The sequence below is a fragment of the Fibroporia radiculosa genome (assembly GCF_000313525.1).
Source record: "Fibroporia radiculosa TFFH 294 genomic supercontigs, scaffold12940, whole genome shotgun sequence".
NCBI classification, from domain to species: Eukaryota; Fungi; Basidiomycota; class Agaricomycetes; order Polyporales; family Fibroporiaceae; genus Fibroporia; species Fibroporia radiculosa.
This window is the reverse complement of record NW_012133478.1, coordinates 107,975-121,502: the sequence shown is the minus strand read 5'-3', so window position 1 is coordinate 121,502 and position 13,528 is coordinate 107,975. Positions and strand designations below refer to the sequence as shown.

The 13,528-nt window shown below is 50.6% G+C and overlaps 5 protein-coding genes across 5 annotated transcripts; 2 read left to right on the top strand and 3 right to left on the bottom strand.

Moving 5' to 3' along the window:
- Positions 1–184: 184 nt before the first annotated feature.
- On the bottom strand, positions 185–3,003 carry FIBRA_07399 (uncharacterized protein; the record flags this gene model as incomplete). Its single annotated transcript, XM_012329083.1, has 4 exons — positions 185–1,401; positions 1,465–2,013; positions 2,059–2,316; positions 2,367–3,003. The coding sequence occupies 4 exons, from the start codon at positions 3,001–3,003 to the stop codon at positions 185–187; spliced, it is 2,661 nt and encodes an 886-aa protein (XP_012184473.1).
- Positions 3,004–3,264: 261 nt separating this feature from the next.
- Positions 3,265–8,464, top strand: FIBRA_07398 (uncharacterized protein; the record flags this gene model as incomplete). Its single annotated transcript, XM_012329082.1, has 19 exons — positions 3,265–3,345; positions 3,404–3,550; positions 3,611–3,758; positions 3,813–3,906; positions 3,963–4,026; positions 4,084–4,560; positions 4,626–5,073; positions 5,145–5,690; positions 5,740–5,830; positions 5,902–6,066; positions 6,128–6,336; positions 6,392–6,519; positions 6,576–6,637; positions 6,691–6,820; positions 6,869–7,174; positions 7,228–7,474; positions 7,526–7,779; positions 7,833–8,034; positions 8,082–8,464. 19 exons carry the CDS (start codon positions 3,265–3,267, stop codon positions 8,462–8,464), a joined length of 4,182 nt encoding a protein of 1,393 aa, XP_012184472.1.
- A 136-nt stretch (positions 8,465–8,600) lies between these two features.
- FIBRA_07397 (uncharacterized protein) lies at positions 8,601–10,291 on the bottom strand (the record flags this gene model as incomplete). The annotated part of the gene is made up of 7 exons (XM_012329081.1): positions 8,601–8,787; positions 8,840–8,984; positions 9,043–9,476; positions 9,537–9,645; positions 9,706–10,030; positions 10,083–10,214; positions 10,274–10,291. 7 exons carry the CDS (start codon positions 10,289–10,291, stop codon positions 8,601–8,603), a joined length of 1,350 nt encoding a protein of 449 aa, XP_012184471.1.
- A 1,797-nt stretch (positions 10,292–12,088) lies between these two features.
- On the bottom strand, positions 12,089–12,624 carry FIBRA_07396 (uncharacterized protein; the record flags this gene model as incomplete). Its single annotated transcript, XM_012329080.1, has 2 exons — positions 12,089–12,417; positions 12,483–12,624. 2 exons carry the CDS (start codon positions 12,622–12,624, stop codon positions 12,089–12,091), a joined length of 471 nt encoding a protein of 156 aa, XP_012184470.1.
- A 254-nt stretch (positions 12,625–12,878) lies between these two features.
- FIBRA_07395 (uncharacterized protein) lies at positions 12,879–13,434 on the top strand (the record flags this gene model as incomplete). Its single annotated transcript, XM_012329079.1, has 4 exons — positions 12,879–12,985; positions 13,050–13,071; positions 13,129–13,326; positions 13,399–13,434. The coding sequence occupies 4 exons, from the start codon at positions 12,879–12,881 to the stop codon at positions 13,432–13,434; spliced, it is 363 nt and encodes a 120-aa protein (XP_012184469.1).
- Positions 13,435–13,528: the final 94 nt, after the last annotated feature.

The window sequence follows — 13,528 nt, the reverse complement described above, 5'->3', positions numbered from 1 at the left end:
TCGCGTCAGACCTAAACATAGTCTCAAGTCGAACGAGGCATAGTAGCTAGGTCACGGAACATAATGCATAAAATACATCATATACAGCGTACATATTACCGTGTGTCCCGTAGCGAACGTCTAATAGAACATAGCAAATACAGTACCTCGTCGAAACCATCCATCCACCATATTCCTGAGCAACTCATGATTCCTCTGACTCCTCCGCAACGAATCCCCCAATCGGCTCATACGTCGCCTCCGTCGTATCTTTCCGCCACACTACCCTCACGCCATAAAAAAATGCAGCAATCATCACGGAGCCAATGAAGCCAACCGCGATCGGCGCACCGTACTCGAGATACCACGGCGGATGGTATGGCAAGAGCAACCTGTCAATCTGAATAACACCGCCTGTTCCACCGCCTGTCGTAGACCTCCCCCACGAGAGTACGCGCGCCCAGTCACGCTTCCCGTTTTGTCCGCGCGCACCCTCCACGCCCACGACGGTACCACCTTCGCCGTCAAGAACACGGAACACAACGCCCCGGTCGAGAGAGTCGTCCAAACTGAGTGTGGTGTATGATGCACTATCGTCCATCGCGAGCGGTCGATTGTTATTCACCACGTCCTGCACATCCGCGATGGGATCCCGGCCTGTAGATGATGTCGGGATGAGATGCTGACCTACAATGGCGTGTAGCTGTTCCTGGTCTCCGTACAGAGTCGTTAAGTTCACATGCTTGAATGCGTCATCCGTAGGACATAACAACGTCCAGCCAGATCCGCCGAGGCCTCTGTCTGCCCAAGGTGAGTTCTCCGGTGGTGCCGTGCCATTCAAGATCCAGTCCAGCCCAGCCTTCGTCATCATCGTTGCCATAGTAGTAGCTTTAGCCGCCTTGACGAGCTTGCCGACTGTCAACTGCACACTCCGTGGAATCATGATGTCCGAAACCTCGTGTATAACACCAGTCTGCGTGAGCATATTCCGCAGCTGTAGCTCGGCTTGCATGCCTGACCATCCACCACTGGCGCTGAGGACGAGGCTGCCGTTGGCTCGGCGATCCACATGAACGTCAGAACCTTCAAGTGTGCCAAATGTGCGTTGACTCCCATTCACAAAGACCGCGCCATACTGTACGTCGGTCAAGGCATGATGTTGAATGACCCGTTCCAGGTCAGTCTTCGAAGACGCAGCAAGCAGATGCGCGGATACGAGCATGCCAAGGCGTTTGAACGCGCTGTTAAGTGGGATCAGGAGTGTCGTGCGAGGCGTGGTTTTGAGTGTGTCGGCTAGGTTCGTGGAGAAGACTGCCGCGAGGAACGAGGAGAGCTCGAGTGATGGCAAGGCAGTTTGTAAAGCGTCAGAAGGTGGTACAAGGGGTCGAGAGATGAAGTAGATCAACGTGTTGTCAATTTCCACTGAACGCACCAATACGATTCGTTAGAATCAGCGGAAATGAAATGGGCGAAACCGGACCATACCATAATCGCCAATAGTCCCAGCTCCGCTGAACCTGACGGCCATGCCCTTCCCGTCATCTCCTTTCTTCTTTTCGCCGGTTACTTCTACGTCCATGACTTGCCTGCCCCCATCTAGCCCGGGTTCCTCGAGAGCCGTCTCCAATAGCATGCTGTTCTTCAGCTTCTCTGGCTCCCACTTACCGGGAACGAAATGGTATTGTAGCATCTTCCGTAGTTCCTCACTCCCCCTCTTCGGCAGCTCTCCGTCGCCAAATAGGCTAATCACGTCGTCCCTAGGAGCAAGAATAGTCCATTCCGCGCTGGTATCATTGACTAGAGCCGTCAAATCAACTGAATGCAGCAACTCCACGAATGTCGTGCAGTTGAGTGTCAGAAGATACTTCTCCGGGGTCAAATGGATCGCTTCGGGTGGAATCAACAGGGTGGACACCGTGTGTACAACACCATTTGACGCGTAAATATTCTTCTGAATCATGTCAGCAGCCGATACCGTGATCTTGGAGTCCTCCGACGTTACGATACGCAACTCAGACCCGTCGAGGGTTGTTACTGTATAACGTGAGTGGAAGTCGAATGGGGCGCAAAGTTACTCACGATTAATGGATGGCGCAAACGAGTCGGCGTATTTCACATGCTTGCGGGCAACTGCATGCATACGAACTATCCGCATGAGATCGTCGGTCGCGAACTTGCTCTGCAAGTATAGCCGTTCATAGTATGGCAACGCCTCCCAAGCTTCATCTACAGGCAAGAAAACTGTCAAGGCCGACGATGTGTTCAGGAATTCCATCATATCAGGAGTCAAGACGTCCGCGAAATAGGATAGCGATGGATGCTGGGACGCGACAGTCGCTAACGCTGGGATTAAAATCAGAGTCTTCACAAGGACATATGACACAAACCTAGATCAGGGGGAATCTCAAGCACTCCATTAATTCCAAGCAGCATGCCATTTGCCGTGTCTACCTTGTCCTTCACAACTTCCACGCCTTGCTCGCCGAATGCATCTACACCCACCCAAATGCTATCATCGCGAAACGACGCGCGTAGGCGTTGAGGTTTTCCGCCCAGAGTTCCACCTGGCAGAGGCATCCAAGGAGGCCCGGGAGGCGGCTCACGGGTGGGCGGTTCTGTAGGCGATCGCGGGAAGTGAAGTGTCTCGAACTCGCACGGAGTCTGCTCAGTCGGCAAAGCGGGGGGCGTATAATTGAGGATGTGGTAGAATAATTGTTGACGTAGATTCTCCTGTATGTTGTCGCGTAAGTCGCCGGTCAAGGAGGCCTGCCATGAAGGGTGCTTCGCGATGGCCTCGTTTGTGGGGGCGAAAAGAGTGCCGCCATTCAGCCGATTCAGAGTTGGTATGAGCTTGGCGCGCTGCAAGAGCTTGATGAAGGAGAGATAGTCCGGATCATCATAGAGCGCCTCGAGGAGAGTGGTAGACGGTGTGTGCGCGCGTGGAGGGCTCAGAGGGAGCTGGGCAGGGGCTACGAGTGGAAGGAATGCAAGGAGCGCGGCGGGTATACACGACCATGGTCGCATTGCGCACTGGGGAAGGAAAGAGGGGAAGAGGAGCAAAGTCCAGGTTGGGCCAGTGCAGGGTTGCGACGCTCTGCTCGCTGTGGACGTGTGCGGACAAGAAACACTCGCGCAGCAAGCATTGAGTGAGCGAATATAGAGGAGGGGGCACGTGACCATATGACGTCCCGCATGGCCCCACGTGACGCCTCTCTAGTGAGTCGTTGAGTTTAACTTCAAGAATGGCCTCCATGAATTTGGAATGGTGGCAATAGTTTCACTGCAATGCTTGAGCTCCTGCAGTCCTATCCGGGGCGACCCACGTCTGGCCTTCAATTTCTTGCTCTGCCTCAGGAGATATTGCTGGTGACATTAGCCCTAGCTTCTGTCTTGGTCAGCCCTTTGACCATTCTTCCGCTCACAGCTGTACCCTTCCGCTGATTCTATCGTCGTTCTAAATGCGCACTCCCTCGTATTCCTTCGTGCATTGGCATTCTGGGAAGCTTTCCCAGGAATGCGGCACTCATACATGTCTGTCCAATGCCTTTCCATCGATGCAGGCATGAAACTTGTACGCTATCCAGAATGTATCGATTGCAATCATGCTCGCTAAGGTACAGCTTCGTCCTAGGTAGTCGCTTCCATGGGAGCGCGTGTAGCCGCATGGATTCTTTCTAGTTCGGGATCGGGCTCCAACAAGGCCCAATCATCGTGGCGATTACATTCGTCCCTTGCACTCCCCGAAGATCAGGAGATCACAGCCTTGGATTGCAAGTCTGGTAAGCTTCACATCGTATCTAGTGATTTACAGGCATTAACATCATATATCACAGGCTTGTTGGCCCTCGGAACGCGATCGACTCTGTCGGTGTACACCCTTATACTGGAAAATGATCTGCCAACATGGTCGCGCAAATGGGCATGCAAGTACGTTAATGGCTGTAGGCATGTCCTGTTCTTCTAAAGTGTTGACGTGCTATTAGTGCGAAACAGCTTGCTCGCGTGCGTTTCTCCCCCTCGCTCATGTATATCGCAACCACTTCGTCGGTGCGCAGGCCACTTTCGCTCCAAGATGCCAACTAATGAACAACTTCCCGAAACCAGTGCGACAAAGTTGTTCGTCTTCATTCTACTACTTCAGGCCGCCAGACACAGACAATTCCGCATCCACGCCCCGTCATTGATATCAATTGGCGGCGTCCGTGTCTACAGATCTACCCCCATATCCATACTCATATGGATGACCCCATCATGTATACCACCACTTCGGATGGTACGCTCCGCATTTTTCTTCCCGTCATTGATGTCCCGCAGCGCGTTCAGCTGCATGGTGCACTGGATGCTGCATCTTCACTGCCATATTCGGATAATCCAGTTGAGGACTACCCAGTTGGAAAGGACTGCGCGAAATCCTCAAGTGTGTTCCCATTAGCCAGAGATGTTGTCTTGGAAGTCTTGAGGGGCATCGGAGAGGCCGAGGATACCACTAGTGGTAGGCGTGTTAGGGAGATCGTTGAGGAAGGATGGGATTTGTTCCTTCGAGTCCTGGCTGATGGCTCCTTGGTTATTCAAGCAGTAACGGTACGTTCCGAGCTGTCGCACCTTACCTGCAGCCGTGCTTACTGGAATCTTAACGTTTTCATTAGAACATCGATCGCCGTCCCCCCACGCTCTTGAGGCAGTTTGTCCTTCATCAGTCTATTTCAGGTCTGCTACCATCTCCGCCACCTTCACACTTATATATTCTTTCGCCGCTCTCCAATTGTTCAAGGCCAGGCACCCTCACACTTATCACCTCACCACCTCTCGCGAGTTATGTTCTAGCACCAATTCCTTTTCTTGATTCCCGTGCGGATGGGCTTGCTCTACTTGCGCGAGCATCTGACCAAATAGACCCTGAGACGGATAGTGAGAGGTTGAGAGAGGTATCGCAATTCGTTCGGACCCCAGAAGGTGACGGCGTTGCAGCCTTGCATACAGATAGAAGTGTGAGCACATGGCATGTGAGATGGAGTGGGCGGGGACTTGCGCGGAGAGGTCGCTGGGATCCTACCGATGCCGAAAGTGTGGATAGGGTGGTTGTTCTCGAGGGGGGTATGTGCTACGCTCTCGATCGATTGGTTGAAAAAGAAAAGCTGACCCGAGCCAATATCGGACACGCTTAGGAGTATGTTTTGTCACGTACACATTGTCCAACGGCCATCTCACTCTACACGGTGCCACAGCCACAACGATTGCAGTGCCCTCCCTTGTTGCATTATTTTCCCTCCCATCTTCTGTACCATCTTCGACATTACGTTTTCCACCTTCGCTCATTCTTGTGGGTGTCACTGAAGCTCATACAGTATTACTGATATCTGTTTCTCTCATGCCCACCCCTTCTATGTCCATACGCTCAGAAACATCTCTTCCTCTTTCATGTCCCCTCACATTCATTTTACCCGTTGATCCGATGAGCTGGGGAGGCTCTCCTACAAGCGTGCCTAGTTCAGACGCGCATGATGTGTTGCTGAGCATATCGGAAGATGGTGAACTGGCATTTTGGGTACCAGAAGATTTTTGTGATCGACTTCCTGACCCTCAGGCAAACGACCGGAAGACAGTCAGTGGAATAATAAGAAATGGCGGATGGCGATGCACGGGAAGGGTCAGGACGGGGAGGAAAGGTCTCCGCAGGGCAGCGTGTAGCTCCGCAAAAAAATCCGTGTTAGGTATGTCCAACGAGTTTCGTGCAATCGTGCTTCTCATGGGCCTGCGCAGTCGCTCAGGATACAAATGGCGAAGAGCTTACGATCTGGGACTCAAAGACATCTGAGTTCTCTTCGGGACTTGAATATCGTGAAGTGTTTAGGTCAGTGCCTATAGTTGTGTAGCAGCCACCATTCATCTACTTTATATGAACCTCACGAAATCTCATTGCAGTTCGTCCGACCCAATCACTGATCTCGATTGGACTACTACACCCGATGCGCAGTCGGTGCTCGCAATTGGTTTTGCTCACCGCGTAGAGCTGCTCTCCCAGCAACGAATGTCATACTTCGACGAGACGGCTGGGTGGGGGCGATGTTGGTCGATTGATATCGGCAGGTAATGTTCTTGTTTTTTTTTGAAGCGACTTGGCGCGGGTGTAACTGACATACCACAACAGGATGTTACCGCACCCGATTGGCGATTCGATCTGGCTCGCGCGTGGATCACTCTTGATCGGCGCAGGCCATGTAATGCTTTTGTTTGGGCAAGCTGCACGTGCAACGAAAGACATCCAACATGAAGAAAGTCTCTTTGAGCACGTGGCGCGATACAATGGCCCTCTCGATAACTATCACCCTCAGATGATTCTACAGTGCTTACTGTGGGGTGTGTACTTCGACGACTTCTCTGTATCAAAGCGCTCTAATTGCTTGGAGCGTAGAGAAAGTGGGACTTGTGAAAAAAATCATTATCAACCTTGCCAAACACGTTGAGAGCAAGGAAGGTGACATCTCATGGGAAAACATCCCAGCAGAAGAGTTCTATCAGAAGGACGAGATGTCTAGATCGGTGCGTGGGGACGAAACCCCATTCTGTCCAGTTTTGCTCACAGGCATGAAATTCAGGTACATTCGACACGTAAGCCTCAGCATTCTATGCTATTCAGTGTGCCTGAAGCAGCAGATGAGTGAGTTCACTGATCGCTCCGAATTGAACCATGGGCCTGAGCCTTATTGGTAGATCGCGCGGCGACCAATTTTCCCGGACATTGGTTCAACGCCTCCTGGAGCATCTGGAAGTACGGCCGCTACCCCACCTGACCCCAAACGAACATGCTTCGTTACTCGTTCTCATCGAGGCTACACTTGAGGTATCTTCAAATTTATGATCGTTTATGTAGTCACTCATCCTTGTTTAGATCGAGGAACAACGTCGGGCACTCGACGCGAATGGTCTGCGATATCTGATCTCGATGCGTACCTTTTATATCACCAATCATCGTCTTTCCGCGCCCAACACGCCCGCGTCGGCGCGAACTGGCGCAATTTCGAGGCGCATTAAACCGCGGAAACGCCTCCGGTACCGTGATATTGCATGGGCTTTCCACAGTGAAAGCCAAGAGCTCCTGTTGTCCACATCTATTGCAGCATGTGGCGGCAAGATGACATGGCCAGACGCCCGTGCGCTGGGAGTTTTTTTATGGATGCGATCTGCGGAGACCATGGTGTGTACTAATCATATCTTAGTCAATCATTTTTTGACTTCAATGGTGTACAGAAAGCGCACTTAGAAATAATAGCGCGTAATCAGTATATGGCTGGCGACCACCGAGATCCAACCGCATGCAGTTTATTTTACTTTGCTCTCGGAAAAGTCAAGCTGGTGCACGGGCTGTGGCGACAAGCTGCGTGGCACAAGGAGCAGGCACAAATGCTCAAGTTCTTGAGCAATGATTTCCTACAGCCACGATGGCGTACGGCTGCGTTGAAAAACGCATTCGCCCTGCTTAGTAAAAGACGCTTCGGTCAGTATACAGCGATAAAATGGTGGACTCAGCATATTGACAGAATCACAGAATATGCAGCTGCCTTTTTTCTCCTTGGAGGGAGTCTCAAAGACGCGGTAAATGTATGCATAAAAAATCTGGACGATTTCCAATTAGCCATTGCATTAGCCCGTATAGTCGAGCAGGGTGATGAGGGGCCCATTCTACGAGAAATCCTAAATAGCACGGTATTACCGCTGGCATTCAAGGACGGCAATAGATGGTTGGCCAGTTGGGCATTCTGGCTCCTCCATCGACGAGATCTAGCGGTCCGAATACTAGTGGTAAGTTATGTCTGCCTGCTCATGTGCTATGCCTCTCATTAGAGTACGACCAGACTCCTCTTCTAGACATCGCCGCTGTCCTAGACGTTACCATCACTGACATTGGCAATCCACATTACGACGACCCGAGCTTGGCACTGCTATTCTCGCAATTGAGATCTCGAACTTTGCAGACCGCAAAGGGCATGAGCGAGATCTCCGGACGCACCGAATTCAACTTCGTCTTGCAAATTGCTCGCGTGTTTTGTAGAATGGGTTCGTGCCAATCGTTCTGATCTGCTGCTAGCTGATGGATCTTCCAGGTTGTCAAGTCTTAGCTCTCGATTTGGTTCGTACTTGGGAATTTCAAAGACCATCTAGGTCGTCCGACACGAAATTGACCACACATCCGCCAAGCCCGGTTGCTACGCGCTTCGCTTTCGAGCCCGCTTTGCGTCGTAGATCATCTATTCTAATCGACATGGATCCTTCTACCGCGCCTCCAACACGGAGCGCTTCGCCTATTAGCCAGCTCGCGAATAGCATGCAGCCAAGCATTCAAGAAAGCGTTCAACTGAGCATTCCGGATGAAAGGCCTAAACCAGACCAAGATATGGGCGCGCGCAAAGCGGACTTTGGGAGCTTGATGAAATCTGCGAAGCAGGATGCCCAAGTACCAGAATTCGATATGAGCGCTTTCTTCTAAATGCTATGTTTGGATGTAGGGCATAACGAACTGCGTTGATCAAGTACATGAAATTTCGTTCAACGGGCTCTGACAATGTACACGGCAAAATTCCAAAATCAAAAGGTCATCCTCATGAGCAATTAAAACGCCAGCCCTATGCTTCAACCTCGACTTCGCGCTTTTTGAGTACGAGGTCCTTGCCAACGACTCGCTTCCAAACATTGTGAACATCTTCAACGACAGTTTCGAAGTGGGAGGTTGCATCGTACGAGCGCGTGATGAAAATCTGGTCGGCCTCGCCGGTGGACGTAGGTGTGTAAAGGGACGAGACCGACACAAACCTGAATCAACCATAATTAGTGCGGATCGAGTACTCCTATATACATTCCGTACTTATCGTAAATTGGGCCCAGAAGCTGCAATCCGGGGGCAATTTCCTGCTCTGGCTTATCCGTCTCCACGATAGTGCTGACAATGGCAACGTAGACGTCCTTAGCGCATACATTATGCGTTGAGGAGACCACGGCGATATAAATGTCTGAAAACCCGCACTTGTCATACACTTGTTCCAAATAGTGAACGATTCAAATACACACCATTTCGTCTGCCAACTTGATTCTGGGGAATTATAATTTGGGCACTATCCGCATCATCCGTGCCAGGAATAGGATGTTTGAGGAAACAAATTGCCCGAACAACCTTACCCTCCTCTATGACTCGAATTTGACCCGCCTCACCCGATTGACCTGCGCCGAAGTAGCTGGGATCACCAATGACTTGTTTGGCCTTCACCGTCTCGCCACCGCTCCGCACTCCAACAAACTTGCCATTTGCATCGGTGACAATCTCGTCGATGGGCTTATCAAGCATATATGTACCACCATAGATGGCACTCAGACGCGCAAATGATTGCGGTAGTTCTCCAAGACCATACAAGGGGTAGATGTAAGGAGACTTGCCGTACCGCGCCATGGAGGAGGTGTAAAGAACGATCCGTTCATACGCCGGTCGGGCAGGTTTGGTCTTGTAGCTGTTGATTTAAGCAAACGTGTTACATTACTCTCATAAATAGCACACGAACAGCACTTACTCGTCATCTAAGTACAGTGCCATTGCGTGACCGATGAAGTCTTGAGTGCCAGGCTCCAGGCCAAACTTCTCGTAGACAGTCTTCATGGTATCCTTGTCTAGATTGATACCTAGAATATTCAGATGAGACATTGTGTACTCTAGCGAAATTAACATATGAGAACACGTACCCTGATGTGTAGCTGGATCCTCATCCTTCCACCCCTGCAAGAACTCAAAGAATTTCTTCGCCCTACGTTTCTCGAACAAGCCCATCAGAGGACTCCTGACCGCCTCCATCTCTGTACTGGGCACCTTCGAAATCTTGCCGTCGCGATACACATAACTGCCTGAGATCTGCTTGAATTCGAGGTATCGAGTGACATCAGTGTGTACCAAGATCCGCGTAAGTTCCCCGGACGCAATAATGAACTTGGGAATAAGATCGACAGCGTAGTCGCGGTCTCGACCAAGCTCAGGGGGTGGCGCCAGCTCTGGCCTGAACTTGCGGTAGAGCTGGACGGCCGGATGAGTTAGCTAGTTTCTGTGATCGGAACAACATGCCAACCTGAGTCAGGTTCAAGCTGGCACTGTCTCCACCGTAGTAGTCGTTCCTATCCATGTGCAAAACCTTCTTGCCCTCAACAGACAGGAGGCCGGACAGAATACATTCGGTCAGCCCAGTACCAAGAACAATGACCTGCCAGGATGACTGAATCACTATGCCGTGCACATTATAGAGCAAGAAATGGACAGTACATCGTACTCTTCATCCATGGTGGGGCTTCAAAACGCAGTCGAGAACAGTGAAACAGCTAGTTGCTGAGCAGAGGTGGTGGTCCCGCTCCAAGCTCAATGCTCATTGCTCATATACATGCCTCCATCGATCCACCCACGTGCCATCAGAGTCTTGCCGCCCGACAACGCGAATAACATGAGTACGACGAACCCATTTCATATACGTGTACGCGGACTGTCAAGCAGCACAACGTGCCGTGGAGAATTATAATGATTCACGTCAAGCACAACTTAGCCACGCAGCAAACGTATAAAAGATGCGCACAGCTCTCAAAATATGATTACGGCCTCTTCACTCAGTCTTTGATATTTCACTTCACGCTCCGAAGCCTCACTAACAGTAGCCACTTTTCGCTTTCGGAAATTATTGAAATTCACGATGCTGTCTTCGTTCTTGCTCACATCTATTTCCTGCGTTGCACTCTTGCTGTTTTGCGTAACTGACGGTTGAGACATATCAGGAACAAGCTCCAGACGAGCCTTGTACTTAGCAGCTAAGCTGTCAATAACTGGATGGTTGCCTCGTTCAGCCTAACAATTGGACGAAAACCAGACAAATCTCACATTTCTTTTTGCGCAAATAAATTTTTGCATACACCTTCCCCGATCTTTGGGTGTGCGAGTACTGTAACTGACTCCTTCATAATTTGGAATTACAATTATTGAACTCTCCTAACCTTGGCAGCGTACTCATCGAACCGCTTGACATTACCTGTGTTGAACCATTCACGAGTTGAAGCTATGTGCTTGGCGAGGATTCGAGAGCTGCCTGTGTATATGGTTCATATTTTAGCCCCGTGATTTTGACGTCTTCGTCAGTTGGAGGGCCCTCATCTTCATCTTCATCGCCTTTGTGCTCGCTCTCCGATGAAAGGTTTTGCTCAGGACTAAGCCTTGAAGCTCCGGCAGCTCGATGACTTTGAGGCAGGTGAGTAGAGGTGTGGATGTGGGATAATTTAGATCTCCTGAGCGCATCTTTGTATATCTTATCCGCAAGCTCGTGCTTTCCGCTCCAACATCGTGACCACGCCTCTGAAGTATGATGTGGCGCCTGTAACAAGGTACTAGTTTAGTGAAGTGACTCTTGTGTAAAGCTATGGGCGAGGCGATCACCTTTTTGCACAATATCTCGCATAGATCGTCACGTTCGATATGCGGATCATTTTGATACTCCCACTGCAGGGTCTGAACAAAAAAATCGCGATCATCTTCTGTAAACTTAGCATGTCTTGCTATCTTGGCACGAAGAAGGGGCGTAGGTGATCGTGACGGAGGGTCAGGAAGGCCAATACCGGTGCTGTTCGAACACGACCTGGATGTCTTCCTCTGGCTGCACCATCCTATTGTCTTGACGGTCATAGGAAACAGCAAAAGCCGATTCAGGGTGATCATGGCCGTTGTTGGTAGATTGGATATGCTGCAAAGAAGCTACCGCATACCTAGAAGTTGGTGAGCGAGGCAGAGAGGCAGGCCCGTCGCCTCTTTGAGTGTCTGTACTCGAGCTATTCTGACTGAAGCACGCTCATCGAAGTCTGCCGGGAAGCCTGTGGTACGTGATGTTTCTGAGTAAAGACCGACATCTGCTCTGTTGAGGATACTAATGTCCTACTTGAGGTCACCTATGGCAAACCTTTGGCCAACATAACAGAAGAATGATGTAGAGCAATTAGCCTCTCAATTCGCTTGGTATGATCAAGATAGTAATCCTTCCACATGTCGGCAGGATGATTGTTTACCTATTATTGCAGAAATTAGTGGTCATATTTGATGATAGCTTTATTGACTTGCGCCACTGAGGACCTCCAAGGCCTGGCGATAGGTTTGACCCTTTTCCTCACTCTCATACAGCGCCTTGACAAGACGTGCTTCATCGTCAGGTATTCTCCCGACTGGTGCATTGACGCGCTGATTTGCCAGCATGTCGCCCAATAATGCTATGATGGCGTTCATCTCCTTCGAGACTTCTCCGGTACTCAACATAACATCACTGGGCTGAGCGTGGCTAGGTGGGGGCGGCAAAATTTCCCCGATCGATTGGCCGAAGGCGTTAGGATTGATGGTGGACGAGGTTCTAGATGCAGCTGGTGTTGCTGCTGCGCGTCCCCCTTCCGAGAGGTATGTATAGAGACCAGCCAGAGTAGCTGAATCTGAGTAAGTGATACTATCTTACCTGGCAGACGGCGTATTTGAGTCAGGATGCATGCTAGTGAGGTTCCACTCTCCTTGTATGCGGGGGTGAGCGCGTAATATAGACGAAAGAGGAGGTAGATCGGGGGCGTCAGCTTGGGTTGAGCAACCCGAAGAGATTGCATGCCTCACCCAGGTTCTGATACTGCCTATAAAACGAGAAAAATAGGTCGTCCACCGAACGCGCGGAGGTCCAAGGCAAGGATTGAAGCTGCCGTACGCGGCGATAGAACACTAGGTGTGCGCCCCGTGACCGCAATCCGCGTACTACTAGTAACGGTAGTGTACCATACAGCTCTCAGCCTGAAATTGTTCTTTTGTATCGATGACAGTCCAGTCTGTCCTCGTCGTCTGTCTCGGGAACATTTGTCGTTCTCCAATGGGCGAGGCGGTCCTTCGACACGTCGCCAAAGAGCGTGGCATCGACCTCACTGTTGACTCCGCAGGCACTTCACGGTATCACATAGGTGAGGATCCCGACGATCGGTGAGCAATAACCCACCATTGGTGCCTTGTACAACTCTCATACCACACTTTCATCGACCTGAAGCACGGTAGCAACGTGTCGGAAAGTGCGCTTTTTACCAACACCGCTATCCGGCACAACCGAACTAATATGTTTGCCTTAGTATCAAGTCGCAATCCAGCATGCAGCACGCCAGGTCACTAAAGCAGACTTTCACAATTTCACATACATACTTGCCGCGGATGAGGCCAATTTACGAAGTCTCGTCCAGATGAAGCCTCACGACGCCTCCGCAGAAGTGAGACTATGGGGTTCATATCTAGATGACAAGCCGATTGCGGATCCATACTATGGAGGCTCAGTAAGTAGCCGCACTCGCTATCCACCTCAGTCTCATGTTCGTCTGCTAGGTTGATTTCGAACAATGTTACAGGCAATGCATAAACTTATCGAATGCGTTCCTGGATGAGGTAATTGGGAGATAGTTGGGCATGAGAGTTCATGTATGAATGCTTGCAAATCCAGGCTTGTCATAAAGGTGGCAAACATGCTGTCAGGGTGTG